We start from the raw sequence: 16,658 nt of genomic DNA, 5'->3' as shown, positions 1-16,658 counted from the left end.
CTGGTGTTCCTAACATGAGACTATCAGGTAAAATCTGTATTTCTGTGCAGTGCAGCAGATGCATTTTAGAGCCATAATGTGTCACTACCAATGTTGAACGTAGCTGCCACTAGAACGTGCAGGACGTAGGAAACTGCTTTTATTACATAACTGTGGATTTGTGTGCAGCTGGGTCCTAACTAGGCAAAACAGATGCTGTGGGATAGAAAAGGATTAAACCGTCTGGGTTACGTGCCTAACATTTTGCTAAATATTTTATGTAGCATCGTCTGGCACATGTTAATTATGTTGTATTATTACTGTTTTAGAAAACACTAGTTATAAATAAGTAGATGTTTTTTCCTGCTGCTTTGAACTTGGAGCAGAATGTTAATAGTATCAGCAGCATGTGAAGTTTACTCTTTACCATTAAATGAAAGCCTAAACAATTACATGAGTAATGCTGTCTTTCAAAGGACCCTTGTCAGCAGGAGGTGACATCTGAAGGTCCCTGCTGAAGTACACCCTGAGAATCTGCAATAAATTGGCTGATGGCAGCTTTTACTGTGCACTGAAGAGGAGTTTAACTGGAAAGCCAAATGCCAAATTAAACCCGGATAAAAATAGCCAGCTGCTCAGTTCTATTTGTAAAATGAGAAATGTTCTAAAAACTTTGTGAAGCTGAGTTTTCTCCAGATTAAAGCCAGTGAACGGTACTCTTAGATCCAGAGTGGGTTTTCAGATTGTAGTAGAAATAACTACAATTAAAACTTGAAAATTAGGATCATTTTTACTGCAGAAGAACATAGCAGAAAACACTCTTTGAAGAAAATGAAAGACATTTAAATAAGTCTTAGGATCTCCACCAGTCTAAAACAAAACAGTTTCTCTCATGTGTGAAGTATTTGAGTGTGCCAGCTTCTTGGGCTTACGTGTCTTGTACACTGAGCTGTGTTATGCATATATCACAGTCCTGAGGCCTCTGAAACCACTGAACACCTTTCAATAATTATATTCATTTTCCAAAACAGTGGAGAAGTATTTCTTCCTAATTTTAAGGTTATGAAGAGAAATAATAAATAATTACCTTGGAAATACATACGAAAGCAGAAGCAGCTGTCAAATTTAACATCAGGAGTTTTTTGTTGTCTCTTAATTCAGGTGCTTTTGTAACTGACAAGTAAAACATTTGGATGAAGAGGGAAGCATACCTAAAGGAGGTCATATAAGAAGCAGTCTTGGAAGTTAATTTGACTTTATTTGAACAGTCATCTAGAAAACAAACTAACTATTTTTAAACACTGACAGATGCAAGAAACAGCACAGGTAATTATTGGAAAAGCAGTAGTTTCATTCTCTCTTAAACTACTTAGAATAACAAACCACATTACAATTTCTTAGGACAATCTATTTGTGAATATTTGCATATTTGCCCTAACAAGGTCTATCATGCACTCAAATGAGATATAAGCTAACTAGTTTAAGTTTACAAACATCATATTTTGCAAACAATATTAAGTAAATGCTTTTACCTAATCGGAAAAATCTGTCACCTTTCACAGCACCACATGAAGATCTTGTTTTAAAATAACATTAAATCCACAGCAATAGCTAAATATTTTAAATACTTATGTATTACACTGTAAACTATGTAAACACTACGTACACCAAAAAAAAAACATACAAAGTACAGGAAGATCATTTTGATTAGCAAAGATACCTCAAATGTATCGCCAGAATAATTTTTCTGTTCTTACGACTTATCCCCAAACCACTCCCAGAAAAGGCACAGTTGGTGGTGATATTTTTTAATTTTTTTTTTTTTTTTTTAACACACAAAGCCAGAATTAATACAACAGGCCAATGCAGTTAAACACTGCTCTTATTTCTAGGAAGAATAGGAAAGGAACTTGCATTAGTGTCCAGATGGCTCAGGAAGATTCTAATAATGAAAGATCTCCAGCATCTGCTTACTGCCCTAGGCTCAAATGCAGAAACTAATCCCAAATTAAATTTTGGTTAGGAGAACTTGGCTGTACATCTTGGACATGACTGCCAGCTAAAGTCACTTGCCTATTCCAAGGCAGTACTGAGGCTCAGCTCACAATCAGCTATTAATGGCACTCAGGAGAGATGATGGTTTTCTAAATTAAATTGGTAATTACTTCAAAGATTATACTCAAGAAGTATTAGACAATACTTCTTCCACATTGTGCAAACAAAACCTTTAAATAAATAGATCTTTTAAAACCTATTATAATGCTTCAATACATTTATTAAAGTCATTCTAACTTTTTATTATTACAGTATCTAAAAAGTTCTCCTTTACCAGCAAATGATGCCGTGTTTGGCAAGAAAATGGTATTGTTAATTCTTTAAACCAAAATATGCATATATGAGTTATCCCCATTTTTTTAGAAAAAAATGCTTCTAAGAAAAATATTTTACTAAGTCTATATTCTAAGATATCTGATATTACTTACACTATTACACTACACAAACTGCCTTTTATGAACTATATACATTGATGAACACAATCTCAGATGCACTAACAGTTTCCCAGAAGACAGAAAGCATTGCTGGAATCTATCACGTTTTGTTGCAAGTAATCTTTGAGAAGTGAGAAAAAACTCCATTTTGGCATTGCTGCTTTTAGAGCATATTCCAAGTACTTGTATAACCATCATCAGCAATCCAGAAATCTGCAAAAGATGCTGATATATTGCATTCATGGTATCAAAAAATAGAAAGATTGAGCACTGAATTTTTACATAAAATGGAGCTTGAGGTATTTATACAATCCTTTATAATGGAGATTAAATATTACCCATTGCATGTTGTCTGCAACTATTCAGAACTTGTTACATGAAATACCATTCCTGTGTTGTTATTTGGAAGACCTACTGTTGCACAAGGTGTAAATAAGTCAGTAAAACTCTCATTAGCTATAAAATTTGCGTATTAACAAAGTGCTGTCTACCTAAGTTCAGTGCTAAAGACTAAAGCAATTGGGCTGCACCAAGGCTGAGAATGATCAAGCAGGTCCTGCAGAGAACCCACTGCCTCCCCCCTCTCTGAACAGAGGCTGCCACAGTGAATGCAGAACAACTACACAAGCTGCAGCACAGACATCTTGAGTCAGATTCCTTCCCTCTGGTCTCCACAGTGACTCTTTCAGCAGTGAACTCAAAAATGGGTTTAGTTGGGAGGAAGGGTCATTTCTGGCCATGTTGACAAAGTACATTTTAGTCAAAAATGTCTGAGATGGATCAAACCAACAAAACACTGTATGGATTCACTCTGTTTCTTTAAATGGTCATATTAAATCCTGTATGTATCAGTTATCCTTTGGGGTAAGAAAACCAAACCAACCTATACAATCAATACAATGCAGGATGGGCACAAATGGGCTGGATCACTGCTGTTATGAAATTCAGCAAGGCCTCACTTAAGCACTCAGGCTTTCACTTGGCTTTTGATATCTGAATGGGTGCACAGCAAGTTTCAGTAACTTTTTATTTCCTTTGTTCACTCCAGATCACCTTTTTTTTAAGAAGTACAAGTGTTTTTTGCTAATCTGACAATTGTACTTTTTTGCATTCAGTAGAGGGGCATGCTGGACAAAAATTACTATGATTCCTAATTAATGCACAATTAATTGGTGGTTAACTGGTTAATTTTTTTGACTGGTGTGTCAGAGAAAGGAATCAAACTCACTGGGGAAGTATCAGCAACACTCAACTAAACATAAAACATGCTAATTTCCTTTCAGGATAAAATGTGAAGTAGTCAACATGGCCTAAAAATCATGCACTATTTTACTTACCTATTTGTACTTTGACAAGATAAAGCATTTTCACATGGCCTTTGTAAAATGTCTTTCTAGTTTGTGTGAATATAACTAGTGTTGTATGATTAACTCCTTAGAAAACACATGCACTTGTGAAGGCTATGATAAACTGAACACATTTGCTACAGGGCATTTTTAAAACACTACTGCTTGCAAGACCATCAGATTGACAGAGCCTGCTATAGAACAAAATAGGCCAAAACTAAAACTTGGCATGCCAACACACTTTAATTCTGTATTTGTGAAATGACTTTTCAAACTTAGGAGCTCTTTTCACTACCTTTAAAGGAAAACCCACACATACACACAAAATTCTAACAATTCTAACACCATATTTGTTCTTTACCAACTAGCATATACCTTGTTTTAATGGTTTAAAGCAATTAGATTCCTCAAGATTGTGCATATCCAGGCATTACTGAGGAAATAAAGACACCCATCACTATTCTTCTTAAATTTTATTCCATAATAAAAAATAGAAGATGAAAGAAAGAGTGTTCAAGAATTAAAGCAATTATTGGTCAATGTAAGGAGCAGTAAACTAATTATCTAAATGATGACTAAGGACCTGGTTCATCAAAAGTACTTCTGGGTCCTCCATGGCATAGCTGTAGGCTTCTACAGCACAAAAATCCAGATTATCTTTTGCTGAAGCAGGTCCTTTATTATCTAGAGAACACTTGATTTCATATTCTATTTATCCTTCTCTTTTTGTTCTTTCTCCTTCTTTTCACGTTCAGCTTTTGCTTCCTCCTCCTCATGTTGTTTTATCAATTGTTCCACCTCCTTTTGCTTCAGAACCCTTATTACTGTCTTTCCGTTCTCTCTTGTCAGTGTTGCAATTTCAACTGAAACACATGGAACAGACAGCAGCGTTTAGGCAGAGCAATCATCAGCAGGGCAAGGTTTGAGATCACAAGTGACAGAGAGGCAGAAGGCTCCAAAGCTCCCTGTGCCATGCAGCCTGGCTGGAGGTAGCCACCCATAGCTCCCTGCTACAGCAGAGCACAGGAGCAGGGGAGCTCCTCTCAGGGCTCTGCTCCCAGACACGCAGGCATTCCAATCCCCAAGCTGCAGCCTCGCCTCTGGAGCCGGCCAACAGGGCCCATCGGCCTGGACTAAGCTATCTGAATGCCTCTTAGGCTAAGGCTGAGAACTGCTGCATCTTCTGAAAACACTTTTTTGTGACAACTAACACTCCAGTGAGCCACATCTGGAATATGTGCACTCACTGCTCCCTTTGCTTAAGCAGAAGCTGCTGTCCCATGCTGAGAACGCTCACCTTTCTCAGCAGAGAGCTTGCTGACATCCATGGTCTTGTTTAGAACCTTAATGGCCAATGCCAGGGCAGTCTTTAAGGTCATTTCTCCTTCTTTGTAGTCTTGCTTCAGCATTGACACAGCTGCCTGTAAATTTCACAGAAATTAAAACAGTGTCTTTGGGCAAGCAACCACACAGCTGGGGCATGGGGTTTTACCAGATAATACCAACACGAGTTAATAGCAGCATTCCTACAACTACCTGTAAATCTCTCCTGCATTAATAATCAACAACTCAGCTTAATTAATACAGTACAATTTACACTTTTTAACTTGTCTTTTTGAAAAGAAAAAAGCCAGAACTTACAGCACTATTATTCCCAATGCATGTGGCTTTCCACCCTCCATAATTACCACTAGGATCACTTTGGTACAGCTGAAATCCATAATGCTTATCCCAGCCAATATAGAGCAATGAAACACCAAAAGGACGTTTTCCTGTTGAAAAGAAGGCTATTAGCAACCTAAATTTAGTAACAAGATTGGTCACGAGTTACAATTATTTTCTTTGATTGTGTTTTTCAATCTATTCCTGTGAACTAGGATTTAACACAGTTCTGCACTTCTGTTGCTTGAGATAAGCACGCCAGCATTTCCTTCTAAGTCATGGGGTGGAAGGCACAGAGGTTTATTCCATTTAACCTTAAGAGCAGTTCATTTGTGTCTCCACAAATTGTAATTTACTATCTCAAAACTTTAAGTCAAAATTTAGTATTTCAAGTATGTAGCTTAGCTGTTAAAACATTTAACTTAGCAATGTCAAAAGCCAGGTAGTTTAAAAGGTAATTCTCTCTCACTACATATATGTAAAACAACAGAATCATCAGTTCACATACTAAGGAACACTATTTACAATATCATTTGCTAACATGTTGCCTGAGCCACGGATACCCCTACATACAGCCTTGTTTTTGATTCATTGTGCCATTATGCTGGATGGGCCCAAAATGTTGAAAGGTTGCCTAAACAATTCTTGGCTGGTCTTTTGATGCCATTTATTTAATGCAAGAGCACTCAAGGCATTCTGTGCAATGAGCCTCCATCTCAGCCTTTAATTTCCCAAGCCATAAAAAGTAGGAGCCTCAGAAACAAAAAACAGTAACCATGACTACCCATTCCCCTCTTAAATTAGGCTATTTTTTTCCTAAGTATAACTTTTTAAGAGAATTCAGTAGAATTGTCCACAGACTTAGATCCTTCACATTATGTAAGAGAATTGTTCTTGAGAAATTTAGTAACACAATGATTCATCATGCTTCATTACCTCCAAACTGTGTATAAGCCTGCTTGATATCACACAGTGCTGTTACTAGTTGTTCACAAGGAATGGGCTCTTGATACTGTAACAAATACCTAATATCAAAGAGGAAAAAAACAGTTTTCAAAACTTGTTTTCCTGACCATATCCTGCACAACATTTAAGAGGAAACAAGTTCCCAAGTTAAGAGTATCTGTGATCTATCTGTTCTATTTCAACCTACTTCTGTTATCTACTAAATGCATGTTCATTCTGATCTAATGCATAAAGAGAGCTGAATGTGGCAGCACAGGTGAGTAAAAACATGTTAGCTGTCAGCAGACGTACCTCTGTGCAATCAGTCTCAGCTCATTTGTTAGAACATTGGCATCTGAAGTTATTCCTGCAACGCTGCACGCCATATCCCTGCAAGAAATGGATACAAATTAACTGAATTCCTGTCAATCTCCAATCAACCAACTCACTCACATCTTCGTACAGAGGTTCAAGCAGAGCACCTGCTGTTGGGCTTTTCTCATCAAAGCTACACAGCTGCCATATAAAAATGGGTTCATCAGCTCCTGCCTTCAGGGTGCACCAAAAATATCAGTAACCATTTGCTAAGAGCAGAGGTGGACAGCCAAAGTCAGCAAGTCAGTCTGTTAGTTATACATACAGTTCTGAGAAGAGGGTCATACCAAGGATGATTAGGTTCTGAGTGGTTTTACAAGAGCCATTAGGCACATCCATACAGGTGCCTCTCAGGAGGCCACCTGACACAGCACATCTCAACACTGAAGGAGGCACACAGATGTGACAGGCCTTCAGTGGGAGCTGCTGGCTGACATGTGGCATCTGTGTAATTGAAACTTGGTGGTCTTGGTAAGGCCCTAAGAAAAATAAGCAATTCAATGTTTGATTGTTTTGTTGGATTTTAATTTAGTATTTCTTTAGCTTAATCTGATATGCGACAAACCTTTTGCTACACAAAAAAGATCCATGAAATTCGGAATTTTCCAAAAGATGGAAGGGCTGTTCTAGGTGACTACTCCAGTGTGCTGTTACACTGCCTCCTTGAAAATCCAGTATTTCCTAGCATTTCAGGTACTTTCAAGATCAACATGGAATAGGAGGCAGACAGCATGGAAAACTATGTGTTCCTTTGCAGCTTTTGTCAAGGATGAAGCTCTATCTCCCTTGGAACAAAAAAAGCACAATCCATAAAACTCTTTGCTCTGACATCACAAATTCAAGTTCCTACAGCTAGAATGAAAATGATAATAGAAAGTCGTTTCATCTCTGCTACAACTGTGGCAAAGAAGCCTAAGGCACATTTTACTCAGTTACATCAGACTTTTCGAGCCACCAAAGAAAAACAGATATGTGGAAAGGGAGCTGAAATAGAATGGTAATTTTTGTGTGCACTCTTTATTCTGCCCTGCAATGGTATTTTGTAAAGCTGAGATTTCCCAGTTTTCTTAACTGCTACAATACCACTACCTTGTATGGCGTAGTACCAGCAAACGGGCTATTCCACCTAGAAAATTCTCCTGGAGATAAAAAAATACAAACCAGCAATACTTGTACTTTAGAAGGGGAACTAGTAAAGTGAACAACGACAAAATAGTCACACTTGTCTAAATCACCAAACAAAAAGATTATTAACACTTCTGATAAAATAAGACCAGGTTATGTGCTAATCAGCACTTTGCAGTTAATAACACCACAGGACATTTAATCACCATTTCAACTTACTCATTAAGCTTGTATATTTTCTCTGAGAAAAACACTTCATCGAGAAGCTTGTGAATGTTGCGCCGCTCTGCTGCCAGCAGAACTCCATCGTTTGCTAGAATTCCCAGGCAAGTGCCTGCATGGCCGATGGCCTCCATGGCATACTCAACCTGGTACAGGCGACCTGAGGAAGGAGTGGAACTCCTGTCATCAAAAAATGACACTGAACAAGACTCACTGCACAAGGTGACCGAAAGTTACAAGAATCTGACAAGTGCTCGTTGCCCCATCTACTTCTTCAGTCTCTTACCAGTCAATTGTAAATTAATTGGCTGAAAAGGAGAAAGGAGTCAGGGAAGGAAAATAAGGTAATACTGGACATGGCCACTAGGGAAAAAAAACCCCTTTCTATAAAAAAACCCCTACGTTTCTATTAAAAAAAAAAAGGAAAAAATTTAAAAAACTCTGCGGTGCAGTAGAATAACCCAAAACAAATTTTCAATAAACAAAGAAAATATTTTATACTGATTTCTTGGGTCCTTCCCATTTAAGAAGTAAGAAAACATGGTTTGTACGTACTTGTTTCAGCATGTGCAAGAATAACAAGGAGAGGCGTGACTGCACCCACAGGGTATTATCCATTCTCAGGGGACAGTGACAAAATCTAACCATACTCAAACAAGAGATAAATGGTTATTTCAAAAACATTGCAAGTGATAGTACTCACTAATGGGATTCAGTCTCATTATTGCTTCAATTAGAATGAATTTGAAAGTGTCCACTTTGGACCCTTGCTGTCCCTACAGAACTGGGTGTGGGCAAATATGGTATCTGTAATTCATATTCAGAGAGAAACATGCTACTAACAACCACCCTTTGTGCAAGTGTTTTGATAGTTTTGAGAAGACAGAACAGTCAGAGTTGACTTGAAAGTGTGGGGTTAAAAAAATACCTTCCGGAGAAAATATGGTAGTTCTGGAGTCATATCTTCGAGACTGTAAAAGGAATAGCTCAGTAAGTATCAACAGTCTCTTGTCACCAACGCCATAAAGCCCCTATATAACAGACCCAGCCATTCGGTGACCTCGGGCTGGTCACTGGTGCCCGCCGCCCGCCACCCCCGCCCGGGCCGTGACTCGGCAGCACCCGCGGCTGAGCAAGGCTCCGGGGAAGGCGGGTCACTCACCATGGTGCCGAGGACGCGCCACGGGCAGAGGGCAGCGCGCCGGCAGGAGAGCACAGGGCACGGGAACCGGCACCGGGCCTGCAAGAGAGCACAGGGCACTGAACCGGGAACCGGCACCGAGCGCACCCGGAACGGCCCCAGGGGGCGCTGCCGCCCGCGCCCGCACTGCACAGTCATCCTCAGCGCGGCAGTATGCGAGGGCTGCGCCGCCTCCCGCACCGCGCAGAGACCCGTCCCGCGCCCCACTGCCCACCCGCCGCCCGTCCTCACTCACGGCGGGCCGGAAGCAACCGCTGGGCCGGGCGGGAGGCGGCGAGGCCCAGCGGGCGGGCAAGAACCGGGCGCGGCGGCCGCGCCCGAACCTTCACCGCCGCGTCGGAAATGGCCGCCGCGCGTGCGCGGTGCCGCGTGCCGGCCTGGGGAGGGGCCTGCGCCCTTTCCTGCCGCCGGAGGCGGTGCTGGCGCGCGCGGCCCGCAACGTCACGTGAGCGTGCTCGGGCTCCGCCGAAAGGGGCGGGAAACGGCTCCACCCGCCGTGAGGGCAGGTAACGGGCACAGTGCACCCTACCGTGAGGGCAGGTAACGGGCACAGCGCACCCCAGCGTGAGGGCAGGTAACTGGCACAGCGCACCCTACCGTGAGGGCAGGTAACGGGCACAGCGCACCCTACCGTGAGGGCAGGTAACGGGCACAGCGCACCCCAGCGTGAGGGCAGGTAACTGGCACAGCGCACCCTACCGTGAGGGCAGGTAACGGGCACAGCGCACCCCAGTGTGAGGGCAGGTAACGGGCACAGCGCACCCCAGCGTGAGGGCAGGTAACGGGCGCAGCGCACCCTGCCGTGAGGGCAGGTAACGGTCACAGCGCACCCCAGTGTGAGGGCAGGTAACGGGCGCAGCGCACCCTGCCGTGAGGGCAGGTAACGGTCACAGCGCCCCCTGCCATGAAGACAAGTAACGGTAACAGCGCACCCCAGCGTGAGGGCAGGTAATGGTCACAGCGCACCCTGCCGTGAGGGCAGGAAAGAGCCCGGCTCCTGCTATGAGGGTACAAAATGGTCACATACCGTCCGCCCGCTGTGAGGGCGGTAATGGCCACACCCCTGTGCCCGCCGTGGGGGCGGTAACGATTTTCTCTCCCCGGGAGATGAGCCGGGTCCCGCCCTGCCCGCGGACGTGCCCCATCCAGCTCAGACAGCGCAGCCTTTATTGCTTTATTCCGTGCGTTGTCACCCCCAGTGCCTCAGCAGCCGCGGACCTACGAGGCAGGTGCGTGGTGCGTGTACGCCTGGGCAGTCTCGAACCACTTCTTCTCCACAGCTTCCTGGCCCACCTCGAACATTGTCATTAAGTGTTTCCAGCCAGTTTTTGCCGTGATTGTGAGGTACTCCTTGTTCTCTGGGTACAGAAGAGCTGTGTGGGCAGCGATGACGAGGGACTGTGCAAACCTCCCACTCACCAGGAGAAAGAGGGCACCTCTCTCCTCAGTGGTGAGCGGCAGGATGCTCTCAAACCCTGCGAGAACATGTCCCCCAACACTCAGAGGGTCTGGGCTCTCAATCATCATGTACATGATAGCTATCGCAACCTCAAACACGTAATATCCATAACTCATGTCGCTGAAGTCTAGGATGCCAGACACTCTGTAATGGGGATTCTCCAGGGAAGCAGAACTGGAGTCTACTAGAATGTTGTGGTCATTAAGGTCTCCATGATTGATACCTAAACACAGAAGAAATAGAAACAGTATTTAATAATTATTAAACAGCTGAAACAGCTTTGGGAAGATGCATGTCATACTAACACTCAGCTACAAAACCACCCTAGTCCCCTGCAGCATCAAATGCTGCCTGTTACACCTTTACTGCTTCCCATGAAGCTCTGCTGCACTGCCAGATGACCAACAGCAGAGAAGAGGGAGCATTACAGGATGGCACTCCAGGCTGCTGTGATCTGCAATGCACTGCATGTTCACAAACACACAACAGTAGTTTCTACAGAACTGTCACATCATCGTCAATATCAATGTCATTTGAATTCCAAAATTTGGATTATGTACTTATTTGGGCCTCATATATATTTTGTAAGCTGATATAACATCATGAAAATCATAAACTTAACTGGGAGGAAACTCATCAGAAAAATAAAGAACTGACCCTGACTGGACAGAACATTCCTCTTGGCTTACTCTGCGCCGTGTCCATGTCTAGGCTAGGGAAAAGAGATTTACTTTTTTTGCTGTTTTTGTTTTCCTTCTCTACAGAGCCAAACTCCTGTATGAAATTTCTGTGTCTCAGTTCAACATAATTACAATGAGAATAAAATACTCACAGGCTCGGAAACTGCTCAGCTTGGGTATTACTTTGCCTTTGAACTGCTCAATAACTTGCTCCACCACTGCACAGTATTTGTTCTGGCCTAAGGCACAAATGTACTGATCTAGAAGAGGAACATTTGCCAGATTCCAAATGAACTGACCTCGATGCAGACTTTTTACTGATGGATGCTGGAATTTCTTTGGAAAAAGCACACAATAATATAGGCATAAGAAAAATTGCAGACTTTATTATTAAAGGGCTTGATTCAAAACCCCTATTAATTTTCACAGGTTTCTAATAAGACTCACTGAAAAGCACCATGAGTGGGACTGTTGTTTTATATCAAGTAAAAGAATAACCTGAACAGTGATTAAAGCGAGCATCTTAATACCTACATACAGCCTGAATGGTTTTTCCCCATGTTTTAGGTAATTACCTTCAGTAATTTGTCACTTCAGTAATGTAAAAATGCTGTTAACTGTCCATAGGGTGACGTAAGAGTAGCAACTTTGAGCCTCTGCCAAGGCCAGAGTCCCGCTCTGGCAGAGCTCAGCCCACACAGCTGGTGCAGAAAGCTGTGGGAGCACCAGAGACACAAAACCTGCCAGCAATACGGGGAGCAGGCACTCTGTGCTTTTTAAAAGTGGGACCTTTCGGGGACAAGCCTTAGGAACAGCTGGTGTGTGGAAAATCCTGAGCACAGGAGTTTATGAGACACTGACATGGCTTTATGCTTATGAAAATTTGCCTTTGTGAATCCAGGCCTCACTACTTTAAACATACAAGGTCCTAAACCCCTCTCTCACTAGCAAATGGAAGGGATGGTTTGGAAAGTGATATTCAAAGAGGAAAAGCATCTCTCTCACTACACACCCCATGCTTATCTTGGACTCCTCAAATGCTTATTAAGGTGACCTCTGGGCCAGACTAGATCAGTGCATAGGGCAAATTAAAAAAAAACAAATTCCCACAAGAGTAACTGGCTTCCTTTTAAGAAAAAAACTACAAAAACTATGTTTGAAAGTAAAGTACTTAAATGACAGTCAAAAGTTGACGGTGTATAAACAAGTAAAGGACAAGATCAAGCCTAAACCACCTTGGTGGAAGATAATCCATGTGTTAAGGGAATAAAGAGCCTTTTCTATCAGAATTTCTTCTCGTTAACTACTTCCTCCTTAGCAGCATCAGTCACAGCATATTTTGAGACTAGCTTATTTTAGCCACATTTAAGAGTGTGACCAGTGTGTCAGAAGGCAACAGTAAGTTATCTTTCACAATTGAAAATGCTATTGTAATTTAAGAATGTGCTTAGTAAAACTGGCAATTCACATTTCATAACTGTCTGAAGCTGGCAGCCAGAACATGAGAAGGAAAGGTTAATGAAAGGTTAATAAATAATGTGAGGTCTTTTATGCATCAAACTCAGTACTGGCTGATTGATCAGCTTTATTATCCTGTGTTACTACAGAGTAAAGAACTTAGTTTGCATTAAGACTGAGTGGAAGTGGTGCAAATGAGAAGTGTCACAGATCTCTGTTGGCACTGTAGGGAGGGTACCAATGTGAAATGGTCACAGTGCTAATGAAGAGAAGAAAGTCAGAAAGTCAAAAGGAATTCAAAATAATAGATCAGCCAGCTGAGCACTACACAAAAATCCTTTAAAACAAGCTTGGTGTTCTGTTCTTCTAATTTGAGAACCCCAGGGTTCATTCTCCTTTATTTGCCAGGTTTGAAACACTAACAGGTAAGCTTTTGCATATATAAAAAGAACTCCTTATCTTCCTGTTCATGGTACAAAAATGCATTGCAGAAGGATCACCAGTACCAAGTCACTTGTCATGTACCTGGGGAAAGGCTTCAGCCAGCTTGGAGGCTGGCACCTAAGCCATGAGTCACATCTGCAGTCACCAACTTGCATTTTGCAGGTCTGAAAGGCCGCAAGCACGTGAGCAAATGCTGAAGAGACACGGATTAAGAGAGAAGTGTGAGGCTAAAGCATGAGAGCTCACCTCTGAGAGCACTTTATCCATGCTGGCAGCGAGCCTCCCAATCTCATACAGAATCTGAGCATTGGTAGTGATTTTTGCTACTGGTGTACCTGGCAGGTAAGTCAACAGTCTGACCATGTACTTCTTGCTTCCAAGTCCAGTACCTGACAAGGAGAGATGCAGTCAGTCACTCTGCTGTGTGCTGAGTAACAGTTAATGCAAGAGGCAAAAAAGGTGTATCCCAGTGTAGAAGTTGTCAGATGTAGCTCATAAAAATGCAAAGATTTGATTTACCAGAATGTTGTGTAATAATGTATAAACCTTAACATACTTAGAAAATCTATGCTGAGAAAACCTCAGCACCTAGCAGGGTTCCTCCAGTGCCCACACACACCCACATAGTTTTGCAGCAGAACAGGTCTCAGGAATCCCAAATGTTGTTCAGAAGTTACAGTGACAGTAAAAGCTAAATGGCAACACAATTCTTCTTCCAAGCACTATTAAAGCAATTTATTCTGGCTTCAGAGATGGGCTAGAACTATATTTTACACCACTCTGAAGGCAAATGATTTTAAGCAGCATGTAGTCAATGAGGCATTTTTAAGTTTTCCTGTGCATGAACACACGTCAGATAAATGTTTTCTCCAATTCCTTAAGCAGAAGTGTTTTCCAAAGTGTTTTCCTAGTTAATTATTACTCTCTCTGAGTTGCTTTGCTTCTGGTATTTTAACTTAGGACTATTATGGCTGGAATACAGGTCACCTAATGCATATCCCTGGTATTCAAACACAAGCCTAGAGTTCCCTTTAGCATACACATGGTATGCCATATGGCAAGCTGTGGCGAGCCAAGGGTGAGAGTGGGGCAGTAAAGGTGCCCACAGTGGCTCACCTCCCGATTCCAGAGACATTATGTTACCATCTTTTGTCAGATAAGGAGTAGCTGAAGGGAAGCCTTCAGCCCTGAGAAACATCATGGCCTGGGTCTGTACTTCAATGAGGTCAGGCTCCTGGCTGTCTTCTGAATTGGTGATTTTGAGGACATACTCATCAGCACCTTCAGCTGAGACACGCACGTGGAAGTTCTGATCGTCATAGCTGGGGAGTGACCTGATCCAAGATACCTTCAATCCAAATACCCTGTCAACCAGTTCAGCTGCCTCTCTTTCATCAAATGTGGGTTTTGTCAAGGTCTGCGGTTGACAGTCATTTCCAGAAGACATTGTGTCTCTAGGAGAAAAAGAAAAGCTGGATAATCTGATCTGTATTCTGACACCAGAAGCAGTAATTACTACAACAAAATGCATTCAGCTACTGGAGAAGAGTTTCCTACATTTATTAAACAAGGAAAGAAAACCAACTCCCTGTGCCAGCTCAGGTTTTTTACATCACAGCTTATCAAATACTCAGGCTGCAACCTCTCCAAAGAAAGACTGCTAGAGAGATGCACTCAATCTGTTCAGAAGAGCAGACATGAAGAGCTTATGAACCAAGCTTTTATTAGCTCATTTCTAGCAGCAGCCTAACCTGGTATTGTTGATTGGTAGGAATGACTCCGTCAGGAGCAGAGTAGCTGAATCCCTGATCAGGGGGTCTTCAATTCGTGCCTGCAAAAGGCAAGAATTATTTTAGTAAATCATAACGTTAAAGCAGATTAAATCTTTCTGCTTGGTCACGGCCTTCCAAATTCCCGTGCTAAGAAAGGCAGCACAAACCTGCTGACGCTCTCTCGTCTCTCGCCCGCCCAGCTGCAGGAATCTCGAGCCTCCCCAGACGAGCGCAACCCTTGGACTCGTTGGGAGCAGCGCCAACCTTTGCCCTGCCCGGGGAGGCCGAGGAGCTGCAGAAGCTGCCGTCAGCAGCCGGGAGCCCGATCAGCCCGGCCCCCGCCGGCTCTGCTGGCGGCCGGAGCGCCCCGTGCTCCACGGAACGCGGGCCTGCGCCCGCTCCGAGCGCGCCCAGGCGGGCCCGGGGCTCCCGCGCTGCACCCAGGGCCGGTCACGCCTCCCGGCCGCGGGCAGCGGCGCCGGAGCCTCTGCGCGGCGCGGGAGCGCTGCCCCAGGCCATGGGCTTTGTTTTCCAGCGGCACGAGAGGGGAGGAAAGCTATGACTTCCTGTCACAAAGGCAAAACACTTAAAAAACCCTGCGCCCGCAGCGGGCAGGAGGAAAGACGTCCGTTTTACTATTTTCTTTAAATCCTTTTATCAGCACACCACGTCAAAATCTCTGCCAAATGCTTAGGATGAATACCACATATAAATATATATAACAAATCTGAGGCATCTTGCTCAAGATGTCCTTTAGACTGTCCCCGAGAAAGTTTTTACTGGGACAATAGGTCCAGTCCTAGAAAATTTGACCTTTAATGAAAATAATGACAAACCTTAAGATTAATATAGAAATATCTTCTGAAACGCCTAATGAAAAGAAGGTAATCTGCTATAGTTGATGTTCTGCTATGACAGAATTAGGAACCTGAAGAAAAGGGAATTTAGGAAAGACATGCTGAAGAGCACCTAACAACACCCCCCTCCCCCCAAACCCAATCTACAACACCTAAAGCATCTTAAGTAAATCAGTTAAAAATCCTCTATCATAAAACTTCAGTATTGTTTGTAATATTAGGGACCCAAAATTGAAAACATTATCTTCATCAAATGCTTATTTTAATCAAATAGGGAATTTAGAAAACTGAAACTATTTCCCCAAGAAACAATTTTTTTTTCTCTCCAGTTTCAGAACAGATGTTTATAAAAGTAATTGACCAACCCTTCTCACTAGAAATCACAAAATTGAGGGGTTTAAGAGCTCTGTAAAATATTTAGGATTCTCTCTCCTGATTTCTGAGACTCTGAAGCTTTAGCTCATTGGAGTAAAATCCATACAGTGGGAAAGCATTCTTGCTGTGTTTAACATAGCTGGTTACAGAAATGTACTCCTGAGCTCTGCAAACAAGATTACAATGCACTTTGCAGAGCTGCACTCCTTCCTCTTGCTTCAGTTGCCAGACTGGACTGCAAAACCAAAGACCTGTAAACTTCTGTGCTT

General features: G+C 42.7%; 2 protein-coding genes across 4 annotated transcripts; both read right to left on the bottom strand.

Annotated features, from left to right (window-relative positions):
- Positions 1 to 4,272: 4,272 nt before the first annotated feature.
- Positions 4,273 to 9,720, bottom strand: PSMA4 (proteasome 20S subunit alpha 4). Its single transcript, XM_030228418.2, has 9 exons — positions 9,580 to 9,720; positions 9,306 to 9,383; positions 9,072 to 9,114; positions 8,141 to 8,303; positions 6,734 to 6,811; positions 6,413 to 6,501; positions 5,456 to 5,586; positions 5,112 to 5,235; positions 4,273 to 4,677 (listed from the first exon to the last, which is right to left on the bottom strand). Exons 2-9 carry the CDS (start codon positions 9,306 to 9,308, stop codon positions 4,523 to 4,525), a joined length of 786 nt encoding a protein of 261 aa, XP_030084278.1. The 5' UTR covers positions 9,309 to 9,383; positions 9,580 to 9,720; the 3' UTR covers positions 4,273 to 4,522.
- Positions 9,721 to 10,505: 785 nt separating this feature from the next.
- On the bottom strand, positions 10,506 to 15,588 carry HYKK (hydroxylysine kinase). Of its 3 annotated transcripts, none has more exons than XM_050978391.1 (6): positions 15,325 to 15,588; positions 15,137 to 15,216; positions 14,657 to 14,839; positions 13,632 to 13,774; positions 11,636 to 11,819; positions 10,506 to 11,026 (listed from the first exon to the last, which is right to left on the bottom strand). In XM_050978391.1, exons 3-6 carry the CDS (start codon positions 14,703 to 14,705, stop codon positions 10,563 to 10,565), a joined length of 840 nt encoding a protein of 279 aa, XP_050834348.1. In that variant the 5' UTR covers positions 14,706 to 14,839; positions 15,137 to 15,216; positions 15,325 to 15,588; the 3' UTR covers positions 10,506 to 10,562. The 3 variants fall into 3 exon arrangements, with proteins under 3 accessions (XP_050834348.1, XP_030084513.1, XP_009096458.1); XM_030228653.2 differs by having other exon boundaries at positions 14,667 to 14,839; positions 15,325 to 15,581; XM_009098210.4 differs by having other exon boundaries at positions 14,502 to 14,839; positions 15,325 to 15,578.
- Positions 15,589 to 16,658: the final 1,070 nt, after the last annotated feature.

This window comes from Serinus canaria, chromosome 10 (genome assembly GCF_022539315.1).
Source record: "Serinus canaria isolate serCan28SL12 chromosome 10, serCan2020, whole genome shotgun sequence".
NCBI classification, from domain to species: domain Eukaryota; kingdom Metazoa; phylum Chordata; class Aves; order Passeriformes; family Fringillidae; genus Serinus; species Serinus canaria.
This window is presented reverse-complemented; position numbering and strand designations above follow the sequence as displayed.